Source organism: Heterodontus francisci, chromosome 30 (assembly GCF_036365525.1).
Source record: "Heterodontus francisci isolate sHetFra1 chromosome 30, sHetFra1.hap1, whole genome shotgun sequence".
Lineage (NCBI taxonomy): Eukaryota > Metazoa > Chordata > Chondrichthyes > Heterodontiformes > Heterodontidae > Heterodontus > Heterodontus francisci.
The window spans coordinates 54918633-54933359 of record NC_090400.1 but is presented as its reverse complement, the minus strand read 5'-3'; the positions used below and the strand labels follow the sequence as shown (position 1 = coordinate 54933359).

At 39.9% G+C, this 14727-nt stretch overlaps 1 protein-coding gene across 3 annotated transcripts in view; it reads left to right on the top strand.

Moving 5' to 3' along the window:
- The window catches only part of LOC137346809 (spindle and kinetochore-associated protein 2-like), a 54955-nt gene that overhangs the window by 853 nt on the left and 39375 nt on the right, over window positions 1-14727 (top strand). The window contains exon 2 of one of the 3 annotated variants that reach the window (XM_068010695.1): window positions 2413-2496. The exons of the other annotated variants lie outside the window; for them this stretch is intronic. Coding sequence (XP_067866796.1) covers window positions 2479-2496 — 18 coding nt within the window. The 5' untranslated portion in view covers window positions 2413-2478. The remainder of the gene's footprint in view (window positions 1-2412; window positions 2497-14727) is intronic. 3 annotated transcript variants of the gene reach the window in all.

The window sequence follows — 14727 nt, the reverse complement described above, 5'->3', positions numbered from 1 at the left end:
TGCGGTTCATCTTTACCAGATTGTTGTCCGACGGCAATTTTGCTCATCCCTCCCAGCAGTGGGGCAAGCTTGTGTGCGCGCCCTTGAGGGCATATTGTAGTGGTGGCATGTTTTAAACGCTTGTTTGTAGCTTTTCCCTGTAAGAAACTTTCTTCAATTCAATTGTACCAGTTCCTCTGAATTGTGCCAATGATTCACCATTTTTTTTTTGTCCAGTTATATTAGACGTGAAGCATTTGAGCTTCAGAGGTGTCTAGTCGAATGGATCCATCGCTTTCGGACAAATGAAATATTTACTCATTGTCAAACACAAAATGCCATCAAGAGTTTGGGGGCAAGGGGGTGTTCCTATTATTTAAGGCATGCGCTCAAGTTTTAATAATTCATTTTAGGCCCACTATTAATATTCTTGCCTGAGCTATTCTTTCCAGGCAAATGTAGTATGATCATGCTGCATGTCAAAAATTTTCGCTTGTGAACTGCTCAAATCTGTGACTAGATTTGCTTCTGTGTATAAGACCAGTGTGTCTCATATGCCCTGTTCAACAACTGTCTAGAATGGAGTTAAAATGGGGAAATTTTGGGGGTTAATTTGGCAATTGTGAATGAAGTTTGAGGTCTGTAGTTTTTAATCGTACTCTTGTAATCAATAAAACTGAGTGAAAAAAGACAGTTCTAGCACAAACTCTGATTCTCAGTTAGTGATTACAAATGTCATCCATGTCTGATGGCAATATCCAGCTGGAATTATATGCTTGTGTTAAAGGAATGCTACATGCTTTGGATCCTTTTTTTTTGGGTGAGAACAATAACAACTTGTATTTATATAGTGCCTTTAATGTAATAAAAAGTCTGAAGGTGCTTCACGGGAGCACTATAAATCAGAATTTGATGCCAATCCCCATAAAGTGAAATTAGGGCTGATGGCCAAAAGCTTGGTCAAAGAGGTAAATTTTAAGGTGCGTCTTGAAGGAGGAAAGAGATGTAGAAAGATTTGGGGAGGAAATTCCAGGGCTCGGGGCCTAGGCAGCAGAAGGCTTGGCTGACAATGGTGGAGTAATTAAAATTGGTGATGCCCAAGAGGCCAGAATTAGATGAGTGCAGGGATCTGGGAGGATTGTGTGTCTTTCGGCTGGGATGTTGAACCAAGACCCTGTTTTCTCACTCGGGTGGCACTATTTCGAAGAAGGGCAGGGACTTGTACCTGGTTTCCTGGCCAGTATTCGCCAATCAACATCACACAAAGCAGATAATCTGGTTATCCTATTGCTATTTGTGGGACCTTGCTGTGCACAAATTGGCTGCCATGTTTTCTATGTTATAACAGTGTCTACACTTCAGAAGTACTTCATTGGCTATAAAGTGCTTTGAGATGTTGGGTGATAGAGTAAGTTGTTATATAAGTGCAAAGCTTTCTTGCTTTTACAATGATGAGCATTTTGAGAATGATGCATGGCTTAACCGGGAGTCATTGTGGATCAGTGAGCAAAGGGGTGTTGGGTGAATGGGACTTTTGCAGAGTTTTGGATGACCAAGTTTGAGAAGTGTAGAATGTGGGGGGTTGGCTAGGAGTGCATTGCAAAGGTCAAACCTCATGTTAACAAAGGCATGGAGGAATGTTTCAGCAGCAGTTGAACTAAGGCACGTTGGAGTTGGGAGATGTTACGGAGGTGAAAATAAGCAGTCTTAATGATGATGCTGATATGTGGTCAGCAGCTTGTCTTGGGGGTCAGATATGACACCAGGATCGCAAACAGGCTGGTTCAGCCTCAGATAGTTGCCAGGGAGAAGGATGAAGTTTGTGGCAGGGACCGAAGACAAAGGCTTTGGATTTCCCAATATTTAATTGGAGGAAATTTCTGCTCTTCCAGTACTAGTTGTTAAAACATTATTCTTAAAAAAAAAAGTCTTCTCATCTTAGTATTTTAATGAATTTAATAAATGGAAATTGTTGTGAGAAATGGTTGTAATAATTTGTTGCTACAATGGCTGTCAGACCATTCCTTATATTTGAGAAAATCTAATTTGAATATGCACACCCATTACTATAGATGTCAGGACCCAAGAGCAGATCCATTGTTTTTAAAATGCCCTCTTGCACTCTAGTTTCAAATGGAAATGCCTAGTAGATAGGTTAAAGCCCACTGCTTGATTTATATGTAGGGAGAGCTGAAGGATCTTTGCACAGCATTGGATGAGCATGATAATTGCTAATCCATACCTCAGCTGTAGTTACTTGAAGTGAGGATTAAAAGGAAAAATAAAAGCATGCAGATCAGGGTGGGAAGCTAAGATTCTCAGCCCTTGTTGCAACAGCCTCAGATTCTTTTCAAAGTAGGACAACTTATTCCTGTTTATCATGTTGAATCTATTTGAGTTCACACAACCCTTCTTTCCATGGGTTTTTAATAGGTTTTGCCAGTTTATGTGGTGGTGAAAAGTCAACAATAAAATACTAATGATCTGAGAGAAAAATGTATGCAGGTCCTAATGTTGGTAAGTTTGTTCTTTACAAAGCAATGACTTTTGGATTGGGGAAAGACTGAGTGAGACATTTCATGTCTGACTATAAATTAAAACTTTGGCTAAAGTTCACTAAACATTTGCATTCTTTAGAATTCTGAAAACATTAACTCATGGCACTGTCTATTTACTAAGGTTATTTATATTTCTTTCACCAGAAATTGAGATGAGCAGATAGATCAATGGTGCTGTAATTCCAATAAAATGTTAAATTGAGGCCCCGTCTCCCTTTGGCAAAAGCTTCTAGGGCACTATTTGATGAGCAGGAGAGTTCTCCCCAGTGTTCTGGCCTATATCTGTTGACAACTGTAGATCTTTTAAACACTTTTAAAACTTTTTTAATCAGTGGGTCCTTATCAGTGGAGCATTGATAGATTACCTGTTTCAGATCATTGGGTCTACGTCATTGAATTCTGCTGCCATTGTTGAAATGTATGGGACTGCTGTGTAAACGGTGGGTGTTTATAGTCTCTTTTTTTTTATAAACTTAATTGGTCTGCTGTACTCACTCTTTTCCCTCTACATTGTCATTTACATGAGATGTAATATGTTACATAATAATTTGTTTAAAAATGGATTAATCGTGCATACAGTATCTGCAAAAATGATTAATATACAAATGCTGTAAGTTTCTTGATTTATAACTATAGAAAGCACAATGGTATACCTCAATTTATATTTGTCAAGATGTTGAAATTTTTATCTTTAATTGTAGGTTCCCTGCTGACTCGGCTAGTCTGTCAAGCAAGCAGCTGAGCCACGCATGGGATCTTCTTGTGTGTTCGATCCCTGGTTTGTGCTGAGTTAGCTTCTCAGCTAGGACAGCAGTGGAGGCTGCTGCAGGTGGACTCAGGAACTCTAGACCAGGGAGGGGGCCCTGATGGAAATGAGAGGGGGTGGGCTGGTGCTCCCTCTAGTCACATAGTCTACTGACACTTGCTGTCGAGGCTCATGTGAGTAATGGGCAACTTGGATGAAAGACCCGAGGGTGTCCAATACCTACGAAAACATGAACCTGGAAGAAGTTGCCTTCAGAAGAGAAGGGAAGCTTTCTTTAAACTGCATGTGCAAAAATTACTTCATATTTAGTGTTCTGAAAGTAAACAAATGACATTTTTGTAATAATGAGTGGTAATCATGATGTATCTAGTTTTTATTTTGGTGTTCCTAGGTTAGGCTCTGTTCAGATTTTTGTATTCTTTGTGTTTTCTACGATCTTGGTCAAATTATTTTAAATATAGTTACATGTGTATGCAAGCCACTTTTTAAAAAAAAAAACAGAAAACGCTCTTTCAACACAAGTACAAGCCATTAAACTGGTGTTTTTGTTCTAGTTAAAGTATTAATGTATCAAGTGCTGTGAAGCAACCTGCAATTGTGACAGTGTTCTGTTCTAACTGGCACAGGAATGTCGCTCAAAGTTCTGTGCCGCTCAAAGTTTTGCTCCTCCTCAGCCCGGGTGATTTGAAGGTTGTACCAAACTAAACTTGATTGATTTTCCAGCTTTGATGTTTGTGATAGAGAATTTCCATCATCGAACTTTGTCCGTTCGTCCAGTGCCCTTTTTATGTTGTACTACTAGTGATAACAGAAAAAAGCAGTGCAATATTAAAAGGGCATTGGCCGGCGACCAGATCAGTGTTGCAGGTAGGGGCGACAGTTTGCTGTTTTTTTCCCTCTCCCCAAAAGGACTTACTGGTGGAGGAGTGGGTATTCACCACTGGAAATCTCATTTGGTGGGTAAGTTGGAGTTGATGAATATTGGTACCTTGTTCTTGGTGAGGGGTTTTGGGAAAAACTTAGAAAATCTGGTGCTATAAATCAAAATTAATCTACATCAAAATTAATTTTTATTAAAAATTGTTTGGGTGATGTCATGGATTAAGTAGAGAATGCAATCCTTGCAAGAAATCAACCTATTGCTCCATCAGGAAGATGAACTGAAATTTGATGTTTGAAGGTATGCATTTTGGAACATAACTGTTTTTAATAAGAAACCTTAAGGGTGTATTTATATTACAACAGTAGCATTTGTGCAAAGTGGCTTCACAATTACTTTGAAGTTTTGTACTATAAAACTGAAGTTAAAGCCTGACCTGATGAGTGCAACTCCCTGGATTTCATAGTCATAGAAAGTTAAAGGCACAGAAAGAGGCCCCTTGGCCCTTCGTGTCTGTACCGGACAAAAAAATGATACATCTATTCTAGTCCCACCTTCCAGCATTTGGTCCATAGTCCTGCAGCCTATTACACTTGAAGTGCACATCCAGACTCCTTTTGAATGAGTTGAGGATCTCTGCCTCAACTTTCAGGCAGTGAGTTCCAGACTATCACCACCCTCTGGGTGAAAATGTTTTTCCTCATTTCTCCTAATTTTTCTACCAATCAATTTAAATCTATGCCCCCTCGTCACTGACGTTTCTGCTGAGGTGAATAGACCCTTCAGCTCCACTCTATCCAGGCCCCTCAAAATTTTGTACATTTCAATCAGATTGCCCCTCAGCCTTCGCTGTTCCAACGAGAACAACTCCAGTCGATCCAATCTTTCCTCATAGCTGCATTTTTCCAGTCCTGGCAACCTCCTCGTAAATCTCCTCCAGTGCAATTACATTCTTTCTGTAATGAGGTGACCAGAACTCTGCACAATACTCAATACTGTGGCCTGACCAATGATTTATACAGTTCCAGCATAACCTCCCTGCTTCTGTATTCTATACCTTGGCTAATAAAGGAAAGGATTCCATATGCCTTCTTAACCACATTATTGACCTGTCCTGCTACCTTCAGGGATTTGTGGACATTCACTCCAAGGTCCCTTACTTCCTCTACACTTCTCAGTATTTTCTCATTAATTGCGTATTCCTTTGCCTTGTTTGACCTCCCCAAATGCATCACCTCTCACTTCTCCAAGGTGAATTCCATTTGCCACTTTTTCTGCCCATCTGACCAGACCATCAATATCTTCCTGCAGCTTACAGCTATTCTCTTCGTTGGCTACCTCACGGCCAATCTTTGTGTCATCCGCAAACTTCTTGATCATGCCCCCTACGTTTACGTCCAGATCGTTAATATAACACCACAAAAAGCAGGGGACCCAGTGCTGAGCTCTGTGGAACGCCACTGGAAATAGCCCTCCAGTCGCTTAAACACTCGTCAACAATTACTTTTGTTGCCACTGAGCCAATTTTGTATCCACCTTGCTGCATTTCCCTGGATCTCATGGGATTTTTTTTAACCAGTCTGCCATGTGGGACCTCGTCAAAAGCCTTGCTAAATTCCATATAGACTACATCAACTGCACTACCCTCATCTATCTTCCTTGTTACTTCAAAACTTGTTGGTCAAACAAGATCTTCCCTTAACAAATCCATGGTGACTATACTTAATTAACCTGTGCCTTTCTAAGTGACAGTTTATCTGTTTCTCAGAATAGATTCCAATAATTTGCCCACTACTGAGGTTTTACTGACTGGCCTGTAATTAATCTGTCTATCCTTCGCTCCCTTTTTAAACAGAATTATGACGTTAGCAATTCTCCAATTGTCCGGCACCATACCTGTATCCAGTGAGGACTGGAAAATGATGGTCAGACCCTCTGCTAGTTCCTTTCTTGCTGCTTTTAACAGCCTAGGGTACATTTCATCTGGCCCTGGTGACTTATCAACTTTCAAAATGCTAATCCCATTAATACTTCCTGTCCCTGTGTTTATCACATCCAATATTTCACACTCTTCCTCCTTAACTGCAATATCTGAGTCGTCTCCCTCTTTTGTGAAGACGGCGCAGTGGTTAGCACCGCAGCCTCACAGCTCCAGCGACCTGGGTTCAATTCTGGGTACTGCCTGTGTGGAGTTTGCAAGTTCTCCCTGTGCCTGCGTGGGTTTCCTCCGGTACTCTGGTTTCCTCCCACATGCCAAAGACTTCCAGGTTGATAGGTTAATTGGCCATTAGCAATTGCCCCTAGTATAGGTAGGTGGTAAGGAAATATAGGGACATGTGGGGATGTGGTAGGAATATGGAATTAGTGTAGGATTAGTATCAATGGGTGGTTGATGGTCGGCACAGACTCGGTGGGCCGAAGGGCCTGTTTCAGTGCTGTATCTCTAAAGATGCAAAGTATTTATTCAGAACCATACCAATATCTTCCGCTCATACACATAGGTTACCTTTTTGGTCTTTTATGGACCCTACTCTTTCCTTAGTTATCCTCTTACTCTTAATGTATTGATAAAACATCTTTGGGTTCACCTTGATTTTGCGTGCAATATTCTTTCATGCCCTGTCTTTGTTTGCCTAATTTCCTTTTTGATTTCACCCCTCCGCTTTCTATACTCCCCTCGGCTTTCTGTAGTATTGAGTTCTCTGTCGGACATAAGCTTTCCTTTTCTGCCTTATCTTACCCTGTAGACTCCTTGACATCCATGGGGCTCTAGATTTTGCTGCCTCACCCTTTTTTCTTTATGGGAACATGTTTACCCTGAACCCCTTGAATTTCCCCTTTGCCTACCACTGTTCTGACACTGATTTACCTTCAAGTAGCTGCTTCCAGTTCACTTTCGCTAAATCGCTCCTCGGTTTAGTAAAATTGGCCTTGCCTCAATTAAGAACTCTAACTCCTGTTCTACCTCTGTCCTTTTCCATAATTATGTTAAAAGTGACTGAATTATGATCACTACCACCAAAATGCTCTCCTACTGCCACTCCTTCCACCTGCCCATCTTCATTTCCTAAAAATAAGTCTAAAACTGTGCCCTCTCTTGTTGGACTACAAACATTTAGTGTTGGTGCAAAATAATTTTACAGATATTGTGCAAGTCTACCCCAAGGGTGTTCATTAACATTTTTAAAGTCTGCATTTATAGTACTACTGCAATCTCGACTGATCTCTCTAGACTGCAACCCTCAGTGAGGCATACCTGAGTTATGTTGTCAGGCCTTACTGCAGCTTGCATTCAGATCAGCGATAAAGGAGCATAGTTGATTGGGCCCATGGGTGCTGTGCTTCCCTGGCAAAAAAAACTAGTTGAATAGTGGGCAGCTCTGCTTTCTGTTTTTAATATGACGAAAACATGAAGTTTGTAAGGAACACTAGACTGGTGTTCTATTACATCTGTTGGAAAGTGAAAGTCAATATGGAATTGTACATCACCTCATATCCATGTGAACTGACAGTACAACATCCTTATATTTGTTACTCTTTTTTTTTTTTTTTCCCCCCCCCCCCCCCCGTTTTAATTTCTACACTCGTTTTTTGGGCTATTTTCACCCAATCCTTGCCCAAGTGGTCATTATTAGGACATGCACCTTGATAGTCGGTGTTGGTAAGCTGTTCACCTTGGAGGCATGACAATCAAGCCTGATCTTTCCTCCCTTATTATTCATGCATGGAAGGTTGCAGAATGATAGTCATGGATTGAAATTCTGGCTGATGCTGGGACCAATAATAGCTCCTTGTTATGACTGCAACTGAGATCAGTCATCTCAATGCAGACTGGTGATCAAACCTGGAAATGTTCCTGTGTGCTGCATAGTTGCAGTAAGAAATTTGGGGGAAGCACCTGTGTTTTTTTTTAAAGGAATCTAGTGATTGATTCAATGATTACCCAATAATTAACATGTTTTATAAATGAACCCTTTTTTTTACAAAATGTGTAAAAACTAGTTGTCCCTGGCCATATTCTGTTGACAAGTTGTTCAGTTTGGATAGTGAGTCTCTTTTTTTTTCTGTGGTGTACTCATTGAAATATCAGCCATCCATTGGGAGGTTGAATTTACGTCTGGAATGCTGTCTGATTTCTGGATGTGGGATTTCCAGCCAGGAGCAGCATGTTCTCTCTATCACATCGTCACTAGTGAAGAAAACTTGTTCATGCACATGGTACAAATCAAACAAAACTGCAAGAAGTAATTGTATAATGCTGTAAAATGTAGCCCAGATTAATCGAACAAAACTCAGTGAGCAGCCAGTAAGGCAAACCTCACTTTTTTTTTACCTCTTTTGAAGAAATGAAACTCTAAGTATAACATGTATAAAAGGAATTGGGTGAACCTTGTATTAGAACACCAATGGGAACTGAGTGCTTGGCCATACATTTTGCCACTGCAGCAAGATGTGAGGTGGGAAATCTAGCTACTTGTGCATTTAGCTGCTGGCTGAGATTGCCATTGGCAAAAGCCAGGAATTATGTTGCTGGTCTTCATCTCTTGTTTGTTGACCAGCTGAAGGGAGAAATTTGTTGTGGGACCTTTAGTTACTTTGTTGACTTTAATCTAATTCATAAATTTAAATTTCTGTTTTAGTTATGTAGTACATAAACTTCTACAACTTATAATTACTTAGATTGATGTGGCAGCAAAAAGCCTCCCATTTTGGACTTGTGTCCAGTTAGATCCAGAAATCTTAACTATCTGATGACCAGCCATTTCAAGCCTCCCAACAAGTTCTGGTGTTAGAGATACTCTAGTTGAGTACAATAAAGTTGACATTTGAATTCTCTGTTTTAACAACCCCACTGTCGGATTGTTTAAATAAACAATATTACTTTTAAGCTGGGTACTTAAAACCTTTATCATAACTTTGGAAAGAATGATGAAATCTGAGCGATTTATCATGTGTTATAAATACCAAAGAAACACATCTAGATATGGCTATTTACAAGTTGTTTTAACAAAGTATTTGAGTTTGCTAAAATATACATAGGAAATTACTTAATATTTTAAGATTGATTGCTGCGCGGGGGCGGGGAATTAGAGTTCTACAGAGTTTTTCCAGACTCACTACTGACGGATGCTCTGACTTTATTGCACTACTGTGTTTCACAGCTAGCAGTGCAATAGTATTGTCAAAGCATCTGAAGGTAGATCAGATCACCACTGGCAGAGGATGTGAAATTGTCAACTGGTCATGAGCAGCACCTTGGACAATTTACTAGTAGAGGTTTTGTATTTTTATGTAAACTTAACACTGGTAGTCTGGAACCAAGTGTTGTCACTCACTTTCCTAAAATGTAATGGTAGGTATGTGGAAAAATACCAGGAGTAATTCTTTTTGTCTTGCAAATTCTCGGAAGAGTACTTGGAAATCTGCATAACTATGTGAAAAACAGGTTGTGGAAATGGTTAGAGCAGTGTGAGGCGATGAATTAAGAATGCTATGCAAAAAGCGGATCTCTCTGTTGAAACCTATTGGCTATTTAGTGCCTTTTTTCCTATAGTGCATTGATATGAATACCATAAGGAAACATACACTTGTGACAAGTATGCTGAATAAATCATTGGTAATATTGTAGTGTGATTTTTCACTGTAGTGAATAGTGAAAGTCTTTACTGTGCTTTTAAGGTTTTTCTCAAGATCAGAAAATCATAGCATGAACATGGGGAGATGGGCTTCTGTGTGGGGAGAGAATCTAAGGGTTCTGTTCTTAATTTGTACGCCTATTAAAGTACTTTGCATGTGCAAAATTTGCACCTACATAATGCTTTGGTGCTGAAAGGTATTTGCTGAGATGCAGGTGTAAGACAGTTTTGGGTGTCTTGCCAATTCAGATTGTTGGAATGCTATAACTTTGTGTAGCAGCAGGTCCTTTTGGATGTAATAATTGGAGACTGCAGATTTAGGTTAATTGGGATTAACTGGTACTTGCAGTCTGAGCAGAAATGGGTCAGTAGCTTTCTGCAAGATTTTAATTTTCTTTACACTGATTTAGTGAAAAATAATTAATACAATTATTATTTAGAGTTGTGTGATTCTTAACCGGAAGTTGAGCTGTTCTTGTAAAATAGTTTCTACTACTTCTACCCTCTCAAAAAAAATCTGGAGTTCCATCCGACACCTGAAAGGGTGATGAAAGCAGATTCAATAGTAACATTCAAAAAAGAGAAATTGATTTAAAAACTTGTAGGAGAATAATTGACTGGATGAAGAAAGAGCAGTGGAGTGGGATAAATTGTTGGCTCTACCAAAGAGCCGGCAAAGGCAAGATGGACTGAATGGCTTCCTGTGCTGTAACATTTTATGATTCTACAGAATCAGTTAAAATTAGCTTCAATACTCATTGGCACTTTTCACGGAGTATTCCAATTTTACGATTTCCATTTTTGCTATTCAATCATACCTTGGCAGGATCCAGTGGCTAGTCTCAACCAAAATTGGTCATTATCACATTGCTATTCATGGAACTTTCTGTTCACAAATTGGCTGATGTGCTTCCTACATTGCAACAGTGACTACACTCCAAAAATATTTTAATTGGCTGTAAGTGCTTTGGGATGTTCTGAGGTTGTGAAATGTGTTGTAGGAATTAAGTAGTGTCTTTCAAGGTGCAAGATGTGCTGTGGATTGAAACAGTTCTTTTTTCACCTGGAGTATCAAGCCTTGACAGGTCAGGCATACCACAGCCAGCTGCAGAGTAAAGTTCCCTCCTCTCTTTGTGCCAATATTGTGCTCAAAACCAACTTCACAAGAGCATGGTTGTAAATATAACTTCCTATACCAATCATCCTCATGACTTTCAGAACAAGATTGCACCAAATTATCAGCAATTGCTCAAACTCTTATTTTAAGTTTCTGCCTTTTTTTATTTGTGATGGGGTTTGGGGAAAGAGATTTTACAACTTCGGTGTGTTCACAAACTCTTCCCATGTGCACACTGCTGTAAAAGGTCCTTTTTAAAAATTTCATAAAGCAATTTCCTTGTCTGTACAGACCATTACAAACTTTTAATTTAAGTATTGTGGTATCAGTTATCATGCCTGAAGGGGTGGTAGAGGCAGGAACCCTCAGAACATTTAAGAAGTATTTAGAATGAGCACTTGAAATTCCATAGCATACAAGGCTACGGACCAAGTGCTGGAAAATGGGATTAGAATAGATAGATGCTTGATGCCCGGCATGGACACGATGGGCTGAAGGGCCTGTTTCTGTGCTGTATAACTGACTCTGACTCTACCTTTTTTGGCATATTTGAACCACTGCCTGACTCTGTTGTAATTACTGGAGCAATCTACTTTAAGTTTTTAATCTAATTTTTCCTAGTGTTGTGATTGACTTGGCTTCCTTAGAACATGGGATGTTGTACTAATAACCATTTTGTGAAAAATTATTTCTAGCCTCCCAATACTTGAACAATCCTGAGTTTGATGTCCCTTTTTGTTACTGATTCACTAACCAAAGTGTCAATCTTTCACTATTTACTCTGCCATACCTGTGCATAATTTGAATGCTTCTATTCAGTTTCCCCCTCTTAAACTTGTTTTATTGTAGTGGATAAAATTATGGGAGAGGAGCTTTTTATGTTTTGCATGTGTTATCCAAATCATTGGATACTAGGTATGTGAGGACCCAATGTAATATTTCCAGATTTGCTGATGACCTGAAACTAGGTGGGAATGTGAGTTGTGAGGAGGATTCGGAGGCTTCAAGGAGATTTAGACAGGCCAAGTGAGTGGGCAAGAACATGGCAGATGGAATATAATGTGGAAAATGTGAAGTTTTCTACTTTGGTTGGAAAAACAGACATGCAGAGTATTTCTTAAATGGTGAGAGGCTGGGAAGTGTTGATTGTCCAAAGGGACCTGGGGGTCCTTGTTCATAAGTCACTGAAAGCTAACCTGCAGGTGCAGCAAGCAATTAGGAAGGCAAATGGTATGTTGGTTTTTATTGCAAGAGGACAGGAGTAAAGACTTCTTGCTGCAGTTGTATGGAGCCTTGGTGAGACCCTACCTATAATATTGCATACAGTTTTGGCCTCCTTTCCTAAGGAAGGATATACTTGCTATTGAGGGAGTGCACTGAAGGTTCACCAGACTGATCCCTGGGATGGTGGGATTGTCCTATTGAGGATTGTCCTATATTATAGAGTTTAGAAGAAATGAGGGGTGATCTCATTAAAGCATACAAAATTCTTAGAGCTCAATACGGTAGATGTAGGAAGGACATTTCCCCTGGCTTGTGGGGAGGGATGCGTGCAGGGTCTAGAACAAGGGGATGCAGTCTCAGAATAACAGGTAGGCCATTTAGGACTGAGATGAGGAATTTCTTCACTCATAGGGTGGTGAATCTGTAATTCTCTACCCCAGAGGACTGTGGAAGCTCAATCATTGAGTATATTCAAGACCGAGATCAATAGATTTCTAGATATTAAAGACATCAAGGGGTATGGGGATAGTGTGGGAAAGTGACATTGAGGTAGAAAATCAGCCATGATCTAGTTGAATGAAGGATATGTTCCTATCCCTGCATTTAATTCTGAAATTTTGTCTGTTTCCATGAAAGCTTGTTCTAATGTATGCAGAGTCCTTTTTTTTAATAGATGCAGTGTTGATATGTGGTATTTTGCACTCTGTTTACACAGTATTTAGTTTGGCCCTGTACTCAGGTACACGCTGGTTGATGTAAATATTGCACTTTGCACCTTTTTTTTCCCCTGAGATTAATTAGGCTTATTTTCAGCTGACCTATTTTTGTTCACTTCTTTATAGGTCAAAACAATTCTTTGCCTATATCTATTGACTTCCCTCTTAATGTCTCTATTTTAGTTTTTTTTATAATTCTCTTAACCACAGTTACATAGTGAAATGGAGAGATTAAGATCGGAAGCTTTAAGATTTATGACTCTTACATTTCATTGTGGCATGACTGTCTGTGCTATTGTAGTTGTATATCCTGTAACACACCAATTTTCATAAGGCAGTTTGAGCTAACATACTAAATGTCATGCATGCTTCCTGTACACAATAGCTCACTATCATTTTGGTGTTAATTGTTGCAATCTAGGTTCACCAAATATAGTTACAATTTGATGGCTTTGCTGTACAGAGAGATTTTGGCAGTGAATTTTCATTGTTTTCCTTTTTTATTTTTAAAAAAAGGTACAGATTTAAAAAAAAAAAATCATTGCAATGTACACTTCAGTGAAGTGATCTCATAAAGGACATTTAATAGATAAATCTGTGGCTTTTCTCTCTCTCTCTCCTTTTTCTCTTTTTTTCTCTCTTTTTCTTTCTTTCCCCCCCCCCCTCCTCTGGACTTGAGTCGTCATTCTACAAAGTAATCATATATTCTTAATCCTTGATCCTTCAATACTTTTTTTAATTCTGGAAAGCAGCAGACAGGTAGCCGTGAACATATTGAATGGCAGTGCAGGCTCGACAGGCTGTATGGTCTGCTCCTGTTTCTTGCATTAAAGCAATTTGAATGCATTTGATGTCTTTTGCCTGTATAGTAGTTTGGTTTAAAAATGAAGACTTAACTGTGTATCTAATTTTAAGACTGCATGTACTAACAGATTCCTCTGCTTAAATATATGTAATGTAGCAGGTTGTTGTATGGTAGGAATTCTTTGCAGCTGCAAATTTGCTGGTGTGATTGCTGGTAAGGAGGGAAAATCTGAAGTGGACAATGAATTGTATTCTTGTGTGAATTCATCAACTAGTTCAGAGCACTTTGAAATCTATGGTTCTGTTTTGGCCTGCTGACCAAAATGTTCAGCTGTGATTCCTGCTGTTGGAATGGTGTTGTCTGCTTTGCAACACCCGGTCACTCCATATTAATTCCCTGCAGTTTATCTGTGGGTGTCTAGACCCTCTGTACATTTAAGCATCACTATATACTGATCTATCTGTCTCCAGTTTTGTGATGGATGGTTGTGGCCTCTGTCGCGGAACGCTCCATTCAGTTGGATCATGCTATACCACCTGTACCTCATGGAAAAGTTTGTACAGAAACACATTTGACCTCCAGTCCATCAGGCTGTAGTCTGCATGTAATGTCCTCGAGGCCTTGCGGGAAAAGGAGCTGGTGGATCCTGTCAAATGGTTCCCTGAGCAGACTGTCACTCATTTGGCAGGGTGCCTCATTGCCAGAACTTTCAAACAAGCACCAAGACCACCAGGTCCTTCCTGCATGCCCAGAGTCTGTGCCACAGCATGCTGCCCTTGAGATAGCTGTGGTGGGGAAGAGACTGTCGCCCACCTCCTTCTGGGATTTGCTTTTGCAAAGAAGATCTGGAAACCGATGCAGTGGTTTTTGTCAAGGTTCATCCTGCGTGGCTCTGCAACGCAGTGCACTGCGGGCTGTCCCCAGGGATGCACACCTCGGACAAATGTCAACTGCTGCTAGAGGACCATCAAATCTGTGAAAGAGGCTTTTTGATCTACCCGAAACTTGCTTGTCTTCCAGTCGAAGAGCAGTCTGCGCCGGAGTGT